This window comes from Octodon degus, unplaced genomic scaffold, assembly GCF_000260255.1.
Source record: "Octodon degus isolate 3935 unplaced genomic scaffold, OctDeg1.0 scaffold00046, whole genome shotgun sequence".
Taxonomy (NCBI): domain Eukaryota; kingdom Metazoa; phylum Chordata; class Mammalia; order Rodentia; family Octodontidae; genus Octodon; species Octodon degus.
The window spans coordinates 9,366,623-9,386,525 of record NW_004524622.1 but is presented as its reverse complement, the minus strand read 5'-3'; the positions used below and the strand labels follow the sequence as shown (position 1 = coordinate 9,386,525).

The 19,903-nt window shown below is 36.5% G+C and overlaps 1 protein-coding gene and 1 pseudogene across 6 annotated transcripts in view; one reads left to right on the top strand and one right to left on the bottom strand.

Moving 5' to 3' along the window:
* Btaf1 (B-TFIID TATA-box binding protein associated factor 1) overlaps positions 1-19,903 on the top strand; it is a 129,421-nt gene that overhangs the window by 21,725 nt on the left and 87,793 nt on the right. For 4 of the 6 annotated variants that reach the window (XM_023716152.1, XM_023716155.1, XM_023716154.1 and 1 more), the window contains exons 3-8: positions 2,162-2,276; positions 5,102-5,248; positions 12,213-12,376; positions 16,324-16,460; positions 18,283-18,415; positions 18,656-18,724. In XM_023716152.1, the coding sequence (XP_023571920.1) occupies positions 2,162-2,276; positions 5,102-5,248; positions 12,213-12,376; positions 16,324-16,460; positions 18,283-18,415; positions 18,656-18,724 (765 nt within the window). The remainder of the gene's footprint in view (positions 1-2,161; positions 2,277-5,101; positions 5,249-12,212; positions 12,377-16,323; positions 16,461-18,282; positions 18,416-18,655; positions 18,725-19,903) is intronic. The other 2 variants (XM_023716153.1, XM_004632060.2) reach the window with 1 other exon arrangement.
* Positions 19,482-19,823, bottom strand: LOC101561390 (annotated as a pseudogene).

Below are 19,903 nucleotides of genomic sequence, written 5' to 3'. Positions count from 1 at the left end.
CAGGTATCAGTATATATAGTTAGTCAGGGTGAGAATCTTTCCAAAGTTTTTACTGTTAAGTCATGTATTTCTTTTTAAAAAATAATTTGTGTTCTTGGTGTCATGTTTAAGAAATCATTGCCTGACTCAAAGTCAAGAAGATTTACCTGTGTTTTCTTCTAAGAATTGAATAGTTTTAACTCTTAGTTTTAGGTCTTTGGTCCACTTTTGAGGTAATTTTGTGAATAGGGTAAGGTAGGCATTTAACATTTTGTGTATGTGCATGTGTGTTTTGTTTTGAGAATAGAGTATTGGAATAGTTCATACAGGTGTGAACCTCTATATGTACCCTTGAATTGCCTCCAGAGCTAAAATTATAGGCACATGCCATCATGCTTGGCTAACATTACTTTATGTGTAGTTATCCAGATTTCCCAGCAACATTTGTTGAAGAGAGTGTTATTTCCTTTCTAAGTTGTCTTGGCATTCTTGTTAAAAATCAGTTCATCAGAGACACGTCATTTCTGGATTCTTAATTCTGTTTCACTGGTCTTGTGGCTGTCATTTTGCCAGTAGCACAGTCTAGATGACTATTGTTTTGCAGTAAGTTTTGAAGTTAAAAAAACAAAAGTGTGCATTAACCAACTTTATTATTTCTTCAGAAACAATATTAATTCTGGTTCCTTTCCATTTCCATACGAATTACAGTGTTAGATTGTACATATATGCAAAAAAAAATTTTTTTTGAGACAGGTCTTTCTGTGTAGTTCAGTCTGGCCTCTAACTTATGGCGATCCTCCTGCCTCAGCCTCCCAAGTGCTGAGATCATAGGCGTGTTTCACCATGCCTACCACCCACTTGGAATTTTAATAGGAATTGTATTCAATCTATAAATCAGTTTAGGGAATATAACTATCTTGAAAATGTTAAGCCTGTTGATCCATGAACAGGAAGTGACCTTATTTAGATTTTTAATTTCTTTCAAGTGTTTTAATGTTTTGTAGTTTTCATTGTAGAAGTCTTAACATTTTGTTTTTGTTACGTTAATACTTGAAACTTTTTGATGGTATCACAAATAGATGTATTTTCTTAATTTCATTTGAGATTGTTTAATATTTAGAAATACCTTAGACTTTCGTTTTCTTTTGTGGGGGTGTCTCTCCCCCACCCCCCTGCACACCTTTGGTACTGGTAATGAACTCAGGACCTCATGCTTACCAGGCAGGCACTGTGTTGCTGAACTCTATTCCTGGCCCTGTGTGTTGGTGTTGTGAAACAGTGTCTTGCTGTGTAGTATAGACTGGCCTCAAATGTGTGGATCCTACTGCCTCAGCCTCCCAAGTGCTGGGAAAACAGACATGTCCCATCCTGCCCAGCTACTAACTAAAGTTGTGCTTGATCCTATCACTTTTGTATATTAAATTTTATATCTTACAGAGTTGCTGATCTTACTCTTTTTTTTTTTTTTTTTTTAAATCTCTTTCTAGTAACTTTTGAAATTTCTTATTTTTGTAGTTTGGAAGATTGAATCCAGGGTCATGTGGATGCTAGGCAAGAGCTCTGTCACTGAGTGAACTGTAGCCCTGCTTTTGTAACTTTAAGGCTTTTTTCTGGTAACTGCTAATAACTCTTATGATAACTTTAGGGCTTTTCTTTCTGATAACATGTAACTCTATAATGAGATTTAATGTGTTCCTGCTGGCTTGAATACCAGTGGTATATGCATGACTGTCCCAATTGACAGCCTGTACTACTTGCTGGTGGTACACATGGGTCTAATCACTCTTACCAGTCTTTTTAACGAAAAGTTGTACTACATACAATCATGTATGTAGTACAACCAGTGGTTCAAGCCACCCTGGAAGCAAGGCATACAAATTATAGCCATGTCATGAACATGTTAATAATTATACTTTGTTTGTATTAGTATGTTAAATAGCTATGTTATTCTTAAAATACTCCCAGGTATTCTTTAATTGAAAGTTTATTTCCCTTTTTTAAGATGTTATTACTTGTGAGTGATAAAAATCTTACATGTGACTTTAATAATTCTGAGGTATCTTCTGTTCAGCAAATTGCTAAATTATAAATTAATAAGAATTAAATTTGTCTTTCTCTTGTTCTTTCTACCTTGAGGAACAATGCTTTTTGATATGTAACTTTTTAAAATAATTTCTTTAAGGTGTTGATATATTTAAGGAGTGCAAATTGGGATACCCGGATTGCAGCAGGACAAGCTGTTGAAGCTATAGTGAAAAATGTACCTGAATGGAATCCAGTGCCAAGAACCAAACAAGGTGCTTTTCAGCGGAAAAAGTAGTTTGAAGTAAACCTAGCACTGAAATTATAACAGGCAGTTTGTATTTTAATAATTTCAATTTTTATTTGAAGGCTCAGTTTTCATACTTTCAGGTACAAACTTTGTCAAGAAATAATATTAAATACTGTGAATTTCACCATTATAAATTTTTTTTAAAAAATGAATAGACAAAATGTTTTTATACATCTTTAAAAATTAATTCTACAATGTATTATTTGCAGATATTACTTCCTGTAAAGGAATTTACATTTCAAAAAAAGAAATCATACAAATACAGCATAAACATTTAAAACAACCCATTTTTGTTATTGTTGCTGGGAAACAATTCAGAAATACAGAATAATTTTCTAAATGTAGGCAAAACAGTATAGCTATTTGGAGAGGATAAATCCTAAGGTTTTTTTTTTCTCTTTAGATGTTATCTAGTAGTTTTTAAAATGTTGTATTTGTTTTCAGAAACTCTGGAAATTGATCCCAGGGTTTCACACTGAGCTATGTCTTCAGCTCCTTCTCCTTTTCTTTCTTTCTTTTTTTTTTTTAAAGATAGGGTCTCACTGTGTAACTCAGGGTGATCTTGAACTCACGATGTAGCTTGGGCTAGCCTCAAACTTGTAGTGATCCTTCTGCCTCCTGAATGGCAGGACTATAGGCATGTGCCACCATGCTTGGCTTCAACTCAGCCCCTTTTTTAATTTTAATTTTAGGTGAAACCAGGGATTGAGTTCAGGCCCTTGCGCTTGCCAAGCAAATGCTTATTCCACTGAGCCATATCCCTGGCCCCTTTAATTTTTATTTTGAGACAGGGTTTCACTAAGTTGCCTTGAGCTTGTGAACCTCCTTCCTTAGCCTCCTGAATGTTGGGATTATAGGTGTGCATAACTGCTCTAGGCTCCTGTAATGACCCTTGAAAACATTTTAGGCATGTAGTGCATGCCTGTAGTCTTGCCTACTTAAGACATGGGGGCAGAAATATTGCAAGTCTGAGGACAGCCTAGGCAACTTAGTGAGATACTATCTCAAAATGAAAAGGACCAGGGATATAGAATGTCCCTTGATTCTATCTCAAGTGGGAGGGAGGGAAGATAAGGAGACAGACATGCATGGTAGGTATGGATGTAGCTCAGTGGTAGAGTACCTACCTGGAATGTTCAGGGCCATACATTTGGTCCCCAATAAAACAAAGCAAAGCAAATGCTGTGAAAATCCATAAAAGTCTTCATTGTGAGTGAAATTATTTAAGTTTAAAATGTTCATTGGGTTTATTTTTGATTCTATAATTTGATAGCATATATTGCCTAAATAATATGTAGTATGATTGGTGTCAAAGGATAAAATTAGGGGGCTGGGGAGATAGCTCAGTAGAATAAGCGCTTCCCTGGCAAGCTCAGGGCCCTGAGTTCAATCCCCAGTTCCGCAAAAAAAAAAAAGGATAAAATTACAAATCTAGTAATAAGTATTCTAATAGGCTTTATTTTCAATTATAGACTCAGCACTTCATAAGATAGACTAAATGTTCCCCAGTTGAAAATTCATTGTGGTATATTCGGGTGTATTGTCAACTCACTTGGATAGCATCACTTTTAGCATGAATCTTAGCTTACTTAAAGTTTTTGCTATTATTTGTAGGTACCTATTATTATTTTTTTTGTTTGTTTGTTTGTTTTTGTTTGTTTTTTTTGTGGAGCTGGGGATTGAACTCAAGCCCTTGTACTTGCCAGAGAAGCACGTATTCCACTGAGCTATCTCCCCAGCCCCTCCTATTATTTTATTTTAAGTTATTTTGTTATACATAACCAGGTAGAGCTATAACTTATTTCAGAAAAGAGCCTTTTCCAACTCATTATCCCTTATTTTGGCATAGAGAGGCACTGCAATTCTAATTACTTTGTTAAAAAACAAAAGAGCAAAATTGAGTTAGCTACACCAGCATTAAAGTTTATAATAAGTGAAATTTCTTATCATTATGAGAAAACTTAAAATATTCATGAGTTCCCTCTAATTTAAGTTAAGCAGTCATACTTTAGTTTACAAGCAAATTGCATGCGAATGCCAGCTGCATAAACTGTTATGCTAGTGAGTAATTGCAATATAGTTTAGCACTTACTGTCTAACTTTTTATAGGTAGTTTTAGGTCTCAAATGGACATATAATTTCAACAGTTTATTGTGAGATTGTAGTTTCTTTAGAATCTGGGTGAATAATTATAGCTGTTCATCATGAGGTTATAATTTGCTTAGGGTTTGGAAGTACTGTTGAATGGATAGTTGGTTTGTGTGCTAGGTGTATCTCAGGTGTAGTGAGAGATGATGCTTATTTGCCTTATTCATGAATATATTTCATTGTTTGTTTTGCAACTTAGTAGGTGTTTTTCCTCTTCAGTAGTCAATGGAAAGCCAAGTGCAGTGGTACACACTTGTAATCCCAGCACTCAGGAGGCTGAGGCAGGTGGATTGTTGTGAGTTCAAGGCCAGCTGGAACTACTTAGCAAGACCTTGCCTCAAAACAACCGAAAAGTCAGTGGAAGGGGTGTATTTATATGTATTTCAACACGAAGATGCATTCCTTCACCTAACATTATGCTTTCATACTTGAAAACAGTTACCTGCAAACATTCTGATGCTTGTGAAAGGGGAGTTAGTAGTAAAGAAAGGACTATACATAAATCCATAGTATTTTTACTACATCTTCCATTTTTACTTTTCTTAAAATATTACCTCCATACTGCAAATAATGATATGCTATTTTCTTTAATTTTTACTCTTTGGCAATATAGTCAAATTAATACTTCTAAACTTTATCTAGAACCTACTTCAGAAAGTTCTGTGGAAGATTCCTCTACTACAGATCGATTGAATTTTGACAGATTTGATATATGTAGATTGTTACAACATGGTGCATCACTTTTGGGGTCTGCCGGCGCAGAATTTGAAGTCCAGGATGAAAAGTCAGGTATGTAGTAAACTGTGGAAGAAAGTTTGAAATTTGTATTTTCAAACTAATTTGTCACTTGATACGTTGTTTAATAGCCATCATAATCTAACATGCCCTGGAATATAAACTGACTAACAGTTAAAGGTAGAGGGAAAATGATATGGCTGGGGAAGGTAACCAGCAGTATTTGTTCTAAAGCTATAATAATTTTTCTAAGTGAACATATACTATATATGATTACGTATAATAATATTTCAACAGTAATTTTATTAGCTAACAGCTTCAGGGTAATAGATTTCAAAATCAGAATTAGTGAAGATTGTAGTAATGTTTTTACAATTCTGGAAATTTGAGAGGTCATACGATTGTTATATTTAGTTTTACTTTTTACTTCCTTCTTTGGCTGTGCTGGGGATCGAACCAGGGCTTCATGTGCACTAGGCAGATGCTGTGCTGCTAAGCTATACCCTCACCCCATGATTATTACATTTTTATCTGTTCCTAAAATTGTTGGTTCTACTCATGCTTGTGTCCAAAGAAAGAATTACTATAAGGGGGTGAATATTTGAATTTTAAAAATGGATCACACTAAAAGACACGTCATTAATCTGAAACTCCTTTACTGGCTTCAAATGTACTTATTCCATCATTTTTCTACTTTTGAAGCATTTCTACAAGTCCTCTTTGATGACTTCATGAAGTGTGATTAAAAATATGGTGACTGTTACTACTCAGTGCCATCATAGAAAGGCAGGCCTGTGAAAACATTTAGCGTGTCCTTGTCCACTGTATTGTCCACTGTACAACTTCTAACTCTTCCTCAAAGCCAGAATGACTATGAAAGGTAAATATTTTGACTTGATTGTGGGTATCAGATGCTGAGGCAGTCACAACAGAATGATTAGACATGTAAGAGGACTTAACAGCTGTGGAGAGTTCTATAAAATAGTGTTTAAAAGAAAAGCTCCATAGGTGAGTTTTTTTGAACTCAGTGTTTTAGTGCTGGTAAAACACTTGTTGAATGGTATTCATTAAAATCCCTGTAGGTTTTCTTTAAATATTTGCTAATACATCTTCATGTCCTTATGTGAATAAACATATATAAGTGCTGGTTTGGGTTTGTTTTGCAGCAAATTGTGTAGAGTATTTTCTCCCATGAAGAACTGTATTTTTGGAGTGGGAGGACCCAATTTGGGCTGTGTACAAAATGGGTTGGAATTTTTCCAGCAGCCTTAGTCTTTTGTGTCCCCCCCCCCCCCCCCCCCGACTGCCTTAAGGGTGGTTTTGGTAAGGCATGGGCAGCTGGGGATCAAACCGCAATCCCCTGTGCCTGACTGGGTTTGCTCCAGCAGGTGCTTAAGCAACTGAGCTAACCCACAAAGCCCTCTTGTTTGTATTTTCTGAGACAGGATCTTGCTTTATAGTCCAGGCTGTCTTTGAAATCACTGTATAGTCCAAGCTGGTCTTGAATTCACAGCAGCTTTCCTGCCTCAGCCTCCTGAGTACTGGGATTACAGGTGTGGGCCACCATGTCTGACATCATTTTTTAAAAAATAATTTTTATTAGTTTAAGAGATACTAGGTCTTTCAAAACTTGTGGTAAAATACATATACAACAGAAAATTTGCCATTTTGACTATTTTTAAGCATATAGTTCATTGTTAAGGATATTCATATTGTTGTAGAGCTAATCTTTAGAAGTCTTTTTGTCTTATAAAACTGAAATAGTATACATATTAAATATCAATTCCTTATTCCCCTTCCTCCAGCCTTTGGCAACCACTATTTTACCTTTTTGTCTCTAAATTTGATGTAGTGTCTGTCTGTCTGTGTTTCTATTTCTTTTTTTATTCTTTCCCTCCTTCTTTCCTTCTTCCTTTGGAGACAGGGTCTTACAGTGAAGTTCAGTTCTGACTGACCTTGAGTTCATATGTAGTTCAGGCTGGCCTCAAACTCTTAGTGTTCTTCCTACCTCAGCCTCTGGAGTGCCAGGATTACAAATATGCACCACGATGCCTGGCAACTTTTTAAAAAAGTGATCTTTCTACCCTGTTTAGTTTACCTTTTCACTTATCAGTAGACGTTTGGGTTGATTCCACATTTTGCTAATCATGAATAATACTATTTTTGAGAGAGCGGGACGTCAGGCTTCTGCCCTAGAACCTTCTTTGTGGTAACGAGGGAAGACCGGTGACCACCCGGCGCAGAAGCTGCAGCAGGTTTAAAAATGGGTGATGTTGAGAAAGGCAAGAAAATTTTTGTGCAGAAGTTTGCCCAGTGCCATACTGTTGAGAAGGGAGGCAAGCACAAGACTGGGCCAAATCTCCATGGTCTCTTTGGGCGGAAGACAGGTCAGGCTGCTGGCTTCTCTTACACAGATGCCAACAAGAACAAAGGTATCACCTGGGGAGAGGATACATTGATGGAGTATTTGGAGAATCCCAAGAAGTACATCCCAGGAACAAAAATGATCTTTGCTGGCATCAAGAAGGGAGAAAGGGCAGACTTAATAGCTTACCTCAAAAAGGCCACTAATGAGTAATAGTCACTGCCTTATTTATTACAGAACAGAAATAAATGTCTCATGGTTTTTGTATGTGTACCATAATTTAATCTCCTACACCAGAATTCAGATCATGAGTGGCTGATAGAATATTTTTGTTGGACAGTCCTGATTTAAATAAAATTGGCTTGTAGTTAAATGTATATCATTTTTTTTTCAAGGTTTGATAGTAATTCCAGTTCAGTAAATACTATCACTGTTTTCCCTTCTAAATACTTGGTTGGACTTGATTAGTAATGTTCAACTTTTCACAAAGATTGAGAATATCATCTCAAAACTACTGAAGGTTTGTTTTAGATTTATATAACTGTTATGTGAATATATTTAAATACTAAGAGACTCCTTTCATTGTTTCAAAAACCAAGACTCCACTGTTTCAGTTTGTGTTTATTAGCCTGTTAAAGGGAGTGGTTGAAGACAAGAAAGCTATGTCTATATTTTTAGTCTTGACTATGCCAATTTAATTAGAATGCCCTATATCTAAAAAGTGCTACTTTTTACTTATTGAAAGGAATTTTAGTGTGGTGTACGTATAATATCAAATAAAGAATATTTAACATTTTAAAAAAATACTATTGTCAACAGTAATGTACAAATACTGCTGGAATTTCTTCTTTTGATTCTTTTGCATATATACCCAGAAGTAATTTGATGATGAGATTGTAACCTCATTTTTTAAGTTTTTGTGGAACTGGCATAAGTTATTCACAGCAACTGAACTATTTTATATTCCTGCCAGTAGTACAAGGATTCCCATTTCTCCGTTTCCTTGCCAGTTTTATTTTTTTGTGCTGGGAATTGAACACAGGGCTTCATACATGATAGGCAAGCACTGTACCACTAAGGTACACCAAAGGCTCTTACATTTCTGTATTTCGATAATAGCCATATGATAGGTATGAGGTAGCTTTATTTTCTGCTGAGAAGTATTTTATTGTATGGATAGTACATTTTGTTTATCCATTTGTCAGTGCACATTTGGATTGTTTCTCCTTTTTGGTTATTACTCTTTTTTTTTTTTGGTATCAGGAATCTAACTCAGGACCTTGCACTTGCTAGGTAGGCACTTGTGCTGCTGAGCTATATCCATAGCCCTCCCTTTTGGCTGTTAATAAGGTACTGCACATATTTGTGTAACACTTTTTATGTGGACATATGTTTTCTCCTAGGAGTAGGATTGCTGGGTCACATAGCAACCATATTTGACCTTTTGACAAACTGCCAAATTTCCAAAGTGACTCCACCATTTTATATTCTACTAGTAGTCTTATGTTTCTCTACATCCTTGCCAACGTTTACTTTTTATTTATTTTTTATTTTTTGGTGGAACTGGGGATTGAATGCAGGCCCTTGCGCTTGCCAGGCAAGCGCTTATTCTACTGAGCCATCTCCCTGGCCTCTTGCCAATGTTTATTATCTGAGTTTTTGATTATGACCATAGTAGTGAATGTGAAGTCATATTTCATTGTAATTTTTAAATCTACATTTCTGTAACAGTGATGTTGAGTATCTTTTCCTGTGTTATTGACTGCATCTAATCTTTAGAAATACCTACTTAGATCTTTTCCTTGTTTGTTTGATTTCCCTAATAATACAATCAAACCCAGGGACTATTCTACAACTAAGCTGTATTTTTTAAGTTTTTTCATTTTGAAGTTGGGCCTCAGTAAGTTGCTCAGGTGGGATTCAAGCTTATGGTTCCTCTCCCTCTGCTTCCTTCAGTACTAGAATTATAAGCATGTGCCACCCTTTACTATCCTTGCCTGTTTTTAAGTTGGTTATTCTTCCTTATCAGATATGTGATTTGCATACATATTTTCTTGTTTAGTGAGTTGATTTTTCATTTTCTTGATAGTGTTCTTTGAAACACAAAAGTTTGGTTTTGATGAAGTCCAATTAACTTTTTTTCCCCAGCTTTTCTGATGAAATTCAATGACTTAGTTTTTGTTTTCAACCTTCTGGTGTTATATATGAGAAGTCATTGCCAAATTCAAAAACATGTACTCATGTATTTTCCTCTAATAGTTTTCAAACTTTAGCACTGTTAGGTCTTTGATCCATTTTGAGTTTGTCTTTATATTGTGTTTGAGTCCAACTTAATTCTTTTATATATGGATATCCTGTGATCTCAACACCATTTATCTCAACACTATTTATTGAAAATACTGTCTTTTCTCTATTGAATTCCTAGAATCCTATTGAAAATCAGTTGATCGTCAATGCATAGGTTTATTTCTGGCTATTAGTTTTATTCAGTGGTATCTGTCCTTATGGTAGTATTATACTGTGTTCATTACTATAGATTTTAATAAGTTTTGAAATGAAGATGTTTGAACCTCCTACTTTTGAGGTTATTTTGTAAGATTTTGGCTCTTTTGAATCTTGAATTTCTATATGAATTTTGGAATGGATTGGTAATTTGTACTGTTCTTTAAGGTTACTTGATCTTACATTAAGCTATTAAGCCCATCCAGTGTTTATTAAAAATATTTTTCAGATGTTGTATTCTTTAGTCATAGAACTTTTTTTTCCCATAATTTTGTTGAGAAATAAATAGCAGTGAGACAGTTTCAAACCAAATTGGTAGGACAGTTTCAATAATTAACACATTGTATACATTCTTCCTAGTGGTTAATTGCTGTACAAGATGTGGATATGATATCCTATTTACAAACACTGTTGGAACAAATCCCTCTGTTCATTAAGAGAATGTAACTATATATCTATCCTAACCATTTTGAATACACAGATACAAAATGGACATTCATCTGTATCCCCTTTTTTTGTTTTGTTCCGTTAAGTCATAGAACTTTTAAAAGAAGTTCTTTTGGTATGTTTGCACATCGTGTTTACCCACCTCTATTTGGTTCTTTGTTGTGGTTTATTTCTCTACCAAAGTATATTCTACCATTCATTCATTCATTAATTCATTCATCTTCACATTGAGTATTTTTATATTAATAGCTTTAAAATCTTCTAAATACAGGCTTTTGCTATGCAGTTCAGGCTGACCTTGAATTCACTTTGTGGTGCAGGCTGGTCTCAAACTCAAAACCATTTTCCTGTCTCAGCTTCATCAGTACTGGGATTAAATGTAGACAAAAGTAGAAATACCCATTGCTGTTCTCTTTTCAGCTGTTGACATCTGGCATAAGTAAATAATACTTTTGTTGCCTTTCTAGTATGTTTCTTTAGATTTTTTTTTCTTGAGATGGGGTTTCATTATGTAGGCTGGCATTGAACTCACAATGGTCCTCAGATAGTTTTTTTTAAAAAATATTTTGACCAGAGTTTGTTATCCTCAGAAGATTAATGCAAAAGAAACTTAACCAGACATTGTTAGAAATAGGTTATTTTAAAATTAATTTTTTTTCAGTAATGTAGAAAAGCCTTTCTTTTAGCTTAGTTATTTTGAGGCACAATTTTTATTTTTGAAATAATGCCTTTTGGTGTGTTCTGTTGTTTTCTCCTCGAGAACTGAGAAGGTATTTATTTATTTGTACCAGAAATCAAACTCACGACCTTGCGTTTGCTAGGCAGGCACTGTGCCACTGAGCTATATCCCTGGCAGACTGAGAGGTTTTTTTTTTTTTAATTTTATTTATTTATTTATGTGTGTGTGTGTGTGTGTGTCCAGCTCAGCCCACCAGGGGGCGGGGCTGGCTGGCATGTGGTGCTGGGGAATTGAACCGTGGTCCCTGTGCTTTGCTAAGCTTGTTCTAAGTAGGTGCTTTAGACCACTGAGCCATCTCACCAGCCCCAATGAGAGGTTTTTATAGACTCAAAATCAGTCTGCTTTTAGTTCTTAATCTTTGTTATTAGGTCTAGAACACAGTAAGATTTTTTAGGTATAAAGTATAGCTATGAAATTAGATTAATTTATAGCCATAGAAATGAATTCATTGGGCCGGCCAAATAACTCAATAGATTAAAGCACCTGCAAGCAGGAGCAGGGGCCAGGGATTCGATCTCCAGGCCTACAGTGTCAGCCCCACCCTAGGGACGTGCTGAGATGGCAATTGAAACTGGGTGTGGTGGCTTGTGCTTGTCATCTCATCTCTTGGGAGGCTATAAACAGGTGGATCACCATGAGTCCTATCTAGTAGTAAGACCCTGAACACCCTGTAGACCCTTCCCCCCTCCAGAAAAAAAGAAATGAATTCATTATTGTGTATATGTTTTATAATTGACAGTGGAGCAATGGTAGCATCTCAGTGAAAGCTCCTAAAATATTTTGTTAGCTAAAACATTTTCGAATAATGAGTAGCCTGTAATTTATGAAATATTGAGCTTGTTATGAATTTGGTTTGTTTTTTTGGCAGAAGGGTCTTTTTATATTTATTTTGTTTTACTGGAGTCTGATCTGCAATAGAAAATTTTTGAGCTGATTTGGAGAAAAGTATTCCTTCTCTTTTTAAGGTGAAGTGGACCCTAAAGAGAGGATAGCACGCCAACGAAAACTGTTACAGAAAAAACTTGGCCTTAATATGGGAGAAGCAATTGGAATGAGTACTGAAGAACTCTTCAATGATGAAGATTTGGATTATACCCCAACTTCAGCAGCCCTTACAAACAAACAACCTGTAGGTAAAAAATTTGCTTCGTTGACTGCAAGTAGCAACCCAGCGGGTTTGCTTCATTATAATGTTTAAAAAATACTTCTGCTAGTTATTGCCACTATAATTTAGTGTCTTCACTAACAGAATTTTCTTAGTTTCAATTTTTTCTGTTATTACATTGTCTAAGAATGTAGACAATGACTACATTCTTCTTGAGGGGTCAATACATGTATATACCATATCCTAATTCTTTTTCTATCTCCTTTTCCTTCTGTTTCTCCTGCCCTTCATCTCTTGGTCTCCTTCCCTTTTATCAAAGATCTTTCTCCTGTTTTTAACTGATTATTTTTTGGTGACAGTATTACCCAGAGCCACAGTCTCGTCGCTGTCCAGTAGAGGGAGCAGGTGAAACAGCCTTCCATCTGAGTGACAGCACTGGCTGGCTTTTTTTTTTTTTTTTTTTTCGGTGGAGCCAGGGATTGAACTCAGGTCTTTCGGCTGAGTTCATCTCCCCGGTCCCCTTTTTGACTGATTCTAAAGAGGCAGAAGCTCAGCCTACTTTTTAAAAATTGAACTGTTATAGAAAAGCTATAGTGGACTTTTCAGGAGCCACTGATATTAAAAGATGCTAGTTCTGATTGCTCTTTCCTGTGTTAATTGTAGAAGGCAAAAATATTTTGAGTGAGGGGCTGGAGAGATGGCTCAGTGGTCTAAAGCACCTACTTAGAACAAGCTTGGCAAGGCATCGGGACCGCGGTTCAATCCCCCAGCACCACATGCCAGCCAGCCCCGCCCCCTGGTGGCTGAGCTGGCCTCTCTCTCTCTCTCTCTCTCTCTCTCTCTCTCTCTCTCTCTCTCAAATAAATAAAAATTAAAAAAAAAATATTTTGAGTGAATGTGAGATACTGAGGGTTATCATAGACATGATAGTAGAAAGCTTTAGAGCTCTTAATTCATTTTTTTAAAATTGAGAAACATGATAAAAATACTTTTAAACATTAAAAAGAATATACACTATGAAGAAAAAAAAAGTTTATTGTTGACGACGTACAAGCAGTGCTTTTTAAGTTACATACACAAGTGTGTATGTGTCCACTTAAGCCATAGTCACCTTTCCCTGCTTATACAGCTCAGTATATCAGCATATGCAGATTTAACCACATTGTTTTTCTTTTCCTTGTTTTTGATATCAGGAATCAAATTCAGGACCTTACTTTTGCTGGGCAGATGCTGCACCACTGAGCTCTATCCCTGGCATGTGCATCCACTGGGAATTTCTTCAATTCGCAGTGGATGCACATGTGCTGCTTCTGCTTCTCCTTTTTTCTGTCTTTTTTAATGACATAGGCTATTTTGAAGATATAGTAACCATTGTGGCTCTCATCACATATAAATGTTCATATCACATTTCAGTGGATTCTGTACTCTTTGCCCTGTTTGCCAGTATTCTTTAAGCCCCCCTTAGGCTTTGTTAAGAATTCTTAGGACCCAGGTGTGGTGGTGTAAACCTCTAATCCCAGCACTTAGGAAGCTGAGGCAGGAGAATTGCCATTATTTCTAGGCCAGCCTGAGCTTCATAGTGAGCTCAAAGTAAGACTGAATACATAGCAAGACCATGTCTTTAAAAAAAATTCTTATTTATCTTGTCATTCCCATGTCTTTACCCTTTGGTTTGGTGGAGAATGGTTTGCCCTTTAATGCTAGTTGTCCTCTAAGTTGAAATTTTATCCTTTTTTTTATGCATTTAGTACAGGGTCTCACTACACAGATCAGACTCATAGTGATCCTCCTGTTTTCAGCCTCCCAAGAGCTGGGATTATAGGCCCATAACACCATGCACAGTCTCAATTGCTGTCTCAGCACATCCTGGGCCGGGGCTGGCATGGTGTCCCTGGGATCAAGCTCCAGTCCCTATGTCTGCCTAAGCAGGTGCTTTAATCTGCTGAAATATCTGACCGGCCCTTAAATTGGAATTTTAAAATACATGTTTTAGGGCTAAGGTGTATATGATGATGAACTGTTACAGAAAATAAAAAATCATGGCAGATACTGATGAGGAAAAGGAAGGAGAGTATTAAGAGGCATAAATATGGTAACCAAGAAGAAAGTAAGATAGAAAAGAAAAACAAAAAAGATAAAGAGGAACATAGAATAAAATAAAGGGAAATAAGGATACATACAGTGATGTGATAATTCAGTAGAAAATTGAACATGGTATAAGAAAAGGATTGCCCCCTGCAAAAAAAGAAAATGAATAGGCAGGTATTTTAGAAAAAGTAGGCTATAAACATCAGAACAGGTAGATACAGGATGGACAATGTCATTTGTTTTGTTTTGCTTGAGATAAATTTTCAGTATATAGTTGAGGCTGCCCCTGATCTCACTACATAGCCCAGGCTGGCCTCAAACTATCTGCAATCTTCCTGCCTCAGCTTCCTGAGTGCTGGGATTACAGGCATGTACCACCACACCTGGCAACAATGTCATTTTAAGATTTGCTGGATACAAGTTTTTTTGGTCTTATATGTCACAGACCCTTTAAAGAAGTTACTTAGGTTGTTGTTATAGGGTCGTTATAGCTTCATTTGCTTTATTTTTTGGGGGGGTATTTTTTGGGTAGGTTCCCAAAGCAGAATTGAACTCAGGGCCTCCAGCTTGCCTGCATTTCCTTATATACTGTCAATGCCTGTATTGTCTGAACCAAGACTATAGGAGATCATTTACACTGATAGTCCTTATTGGTTATAGAAGTATAAATTCCAGTTGAATCTTTGTGGTTGTCTTTTGATTGCATTTTATTAAAATAGGTTTTTCTGGCCATATAATTCACCCACGTGCAGTCAGTGACTTTTTTTTTTTCTTTCAGAACTGGGGATTGAACTCAGGCCCTTGCACTTGCCAGGGAAGCGCTTATTCTGCTAAACCATCTCCCTAGCCCCCAGTGACTTGTAAATTAACTTGCTGATTATCATCATAACCAGTTTGGGAATATTTTCAGGATCCTGATAAAGTTCTTTTCTCTTTTTCCCTGCCTTGAGCCCCTGGTAACCTTTTATCTACTTTCCATCCATGTAGATTTGCATTTTTTTGGACTCTTCAGGGACTAACATCAGAAATGCCACCAGTGGAGGCAACAGGGGCTTTTGTCCCTACACCCAACTCCTTGGAGTGCTTTTAGGCCCTAGGAAAGCCAGAAAGGTGCAATGTGCATCCTCCCCTAAGGCCAGGGACTGTTATGTGGTGGGTGACACCACCTACACTGGTGACTTGGGGATGGAGCATGCATAATGTGTTGGCAGGCTTTAGTTGAATCTTTATAGTTGGGCACAGAAGGGTTTTTTTAGGGCACAGATAAATAACTTCTATCATGCAATCTTTTTCGTTGTTGTTGTTAAGATGGGAGTCTCGCTCAGTTGCCCTGGAGCAAACTGCTGGATTCAAGTGATGTTTTGCCTCAGCCTCCCATGTAGCTGGGGAATGCCAAATGCACCTAGCCTATCAGATAGTCTATTTTCTCTCATGAATAGAAGAGAAAGCAGAAGTAGGCAGTGAATGATTAAAAGGACAAGAGCATGTGAGCTAAATTGACTATCACATATCAGTTCCTTAAAGGCTTTTATTTCTTCAGTCTATGAGGCTAATTAGTTCCTTTATTGACACTTCATGCTCATAACTTTTAGGTGTCATTGTGATTATTGTGAAGCCTCACCTCATCAAAGCTCTCTCTGTGTTAGGATCATTCATGTGTGCTATATCTGGTCTTAGCAGTTAAATACAGTGATATTTGTTGGGAATTGAATGAATAAGAAAAAAAGAAGGGTGTAAAGTTACAATATAGCCATACAACAGAATACATGAGACTGTCAAAAAAGAATGTGATTAATCTATATATTTAGACTCATTTCTCTACTAAGGCTGAGATTATAGGTATTTATTTTAATTTAAAATTCAACATTCTTCTATTCTTTCAGACTCTCCAGGCTGCAGAATTGATTGACTCAGAGTTTCGAGCAGGAATGAGCAATCGGCAAAAGAACAAAGCTAAAAGAATGGCCAAGTTATTTGCAAAACAGAGATCCAGGGATACAGTGGAAACTAATGAAAAAAGGTAATCTATTTGCTTGTTTATTTAACAATGCTGTACAGAATAAAGTTACTTAATGTTTTAAAAGCGTTTTGTTCACTTTGGTCTATCTTGGGAATATCTTATTTTATTGTCTTTTTTGTTATCTTGTTTTGGTTGTCTTGTTCTATTGGCAGAGTGTTTTCTGTTATTAGAGACTAGGACACTGCCAGAAAAATCCACTTGAACAGATTTTTTTCCTTACTAATTAACAGTTGTAGATGACTGAATATCTACAAGGTGAGAACATTACAGGCAGAAAGGACAAATACAAATGACTAGCCATGGAATATTCAGGAAATGAAAGGGCAGTGTAGACATGGAAGGCAGAATAGTAGAAAATAAATTCAGAGAGGTATTGTGAGAATCTCAAGTTAAGAATACTGCATTAATAAAGTGAGTATTGTTTGGGTTTTACATCACCCATTTCAAAGGCTGGGCCTGTGCTGAGTAGTAGGCAGTAATCTAGTTTGTTTACTTAATCTTACTATAGAAAAGAATTCTATAGGTAATGTCATTGTCTTCTGTTTCTTAATGAATTAGTAAATTATCTATCTTTTTTTTGGTGGAACCGGGGATTGAACTCAGGCCCTTGCGCTTGCCAGGGAAGCACTTATACCACTGAGCCATCTCCCCGGCCCCTAGTAAATTATCTATACATGACTTGGACAGCAGTCCTCATTTCAGAATGATTTCCTTCAGATCATCTTTGAGGGGCTTGTTAGGCCACCATTCATAACTGTTAAATCAGAATCTTTAGTGTTATTCAAGAAATATTTGAGTAAATGATGAATTAATGAACACTGCAAAGCCTGCAGTATTAAGGCTTAGTTGCAGATGATAAAAAGCTAAAAACTGTTTATAGCATTACTTAAAAATGTGGGCATGGGCTGGCCACATAGCTCAGTGGATTAAAGTGCCTGCTTAGGCAGATACAGGAACTGGAGTTCAATCCCTGGCCTGCCTGCTGGCCCTGTCCCCGGGGTGTGCTGAGATGGTTATTGAGACTGGATATGGTGGTGTGTTCTTATAATCCCAGCTGAAAACAGGAGGATCACTAGGAGTCCAGTCTGTGTAGTGAGACCCTGTACTAAAAATAAAAGTGGGTATGGTGCAGGGAGTGTCTTTAAAGTGTAAACTTTCTTAACTGGGTATGATAGACATAGGTATAATCCCAGCACTTGGGGAGGCCATATCAGGAGGATCCCTGCAAATTTGAGGCCACTTGGGCTGCATAATGAGTTCAAGGCTAGCCTGAACTGTGTAGTCTGCATAGCCATAACCCTGTTTCAAAAACAAAAAAGTGTACTCTTTATTGAGCTTTTTAATAACAGGGTCCCACCCCTTCTACTCCTTACCCTCATACTAGTGATTGAACCCAATACCCTGCATGTGATCCCAGAGAGCATTAAGCTACATCCTGTGCCTTCCTAAATTATATTTTTTATGTAGGGTCAGGTTTGATTGTTCTTTGATTTGTTTAGTTGATGATTTGATTGGTTTAATAGGAATGCAGTACACATTGTATGAGGGTGTTTACATTTTAAAAGGAGGGGAGCTGGTTGCCGAGAGGGAAAAAAATTATCTGTTAGATTTGAGATTCCACTCTGAAAGGGAACATTCAATGACCCATTGAGCAGTACAATACAGTTTGTTCAAAAAGTTAAGCAGTCAATTTTAGGTATTTGATACATGAGATTTTAAATAAACCCTACAGAATGTGGTAAAACATGTGTTCAGATGATGGAATCTTATATTCATTGTGGTTTACCTTACTCTTTTTAACATGGTAACTTTTTTTTTTCTTTAGCAACGATAGCATTGATGGAGAGCCAGAAGAAAAGAGACGAAAAATAGCAAATGTTGTTATTAATCAGACTGCAAATGATTCCAAAGTCTTGCTTGATAATGTTCCAGACAGCTCTTCCTTAATTGAAGAGGTAATATTGAAATGCCCTAAATCTTTCGTTATAATTATTTATAATTTTCTCAAACTATTATTTTGTATTGTACAACATGTTAAACGAGACATTTTAATAGAAATCTTATCTTTAATAGTGAGCTCATTAAAAAATTGTAAAGCCTATTTACTATATAAACCTATAAGAATATCTGTTGATTTACTTGCTACAAGAAAATAGACATTTTGAACTAGTAACCATTACATCTTTCTTGTGCAGACAAATGAATGGCCTTTGGAAAGTTTTTGTGAAGAACTTTGCAATGACCTTTTTAATCCTTCCTGGGAGGTAAGGTATTTTTATTACAGTTTCTTTCTACTGTACTTTGTGTGCTAAAGAAGGAGACAATGTCAAGAACTGTAGCAGAAATGCAACCTCCCCCCAGCTAGTATATTTCATTTGCCCACCTGACTATTCTTATTTCAGAAAACTTTTATACTGAATTTTCATCTTTATATCCTTTAAATCATTTTCTGAATTTTCATTTCTTCTTACTCTTATGGCTATAATCTGAAGGCTTGCATTTCTCTCCCACTTAGTACAAAGGCTTCCATTCCATTGTAAATGGACAGTTTTGATTGATTCAGACAGTACTTTTAGGACTTGTGGATATAACTCATTAGTACAGCATGTGCTTAGCATGTGCAAGGCCCTGGATTTAATCTCTAGCACTAGAAGAGGGAAGAAGAAACAGTGGTTTCCAAAACAGTTTTTTAGTCTCACAGGTACTACTTCCAAGAAGATCTTGAGTAGATCCTAATATGTGAGAGATGAAAATGAAAACTATAGTTGAATTTATGGGAGGTAGTCTCAAAACATTGGTCTTTTTGTTCGCCTTGGGCAATTTTTATTTTATTATTTTTTTTAACCAGAACAACCAGATTTATTTAGTTTAACATTTCCTAGCATCTACAGAGAAAGATGTCAAAGGAAATCTAAGATATACAAACAAGTGCCCGCCCCCATGAACTCAATATATCCTAAATAAAAAATGTAAGGACAGTTATATTCAACATGAAGGTTATCTTTGTTTCTGGAAGATGTTTCAACATCCCATTCTATGTCCTTTTCCTCTTGCAGCTACTTGGGCCTTCAGAATAGCTGCTCCTGAGCCTTGGTTTTTATTTTTCATGCTCATTAATATGGGTGCATTTTTCAGCATGTCAGGCAAAATCAGAAAGTGGATCTTGCTGCCACAGATGTGTACCTGCTCCAGCTGTGCCACTTGGCCATTTCTGTACGTGACTGTGATGTTGGACATCTGGCAATTCATGTTGTCCTCCGCTTCAGTGAGCTTCCCCCAATATACTTCATCAGTCTTTGTTTCACATGTCACAGCGTGGCCCTTGGCCTCATGCAAGACTTTAATTGGCACACCAATAGACATCTTGACGAAGAGAGTTCTTAAGTCTTTTCTTACCAATTGTGGTCTTCTATTCCTCCTCCTCCTCCTCCTCCTCCTCCTCC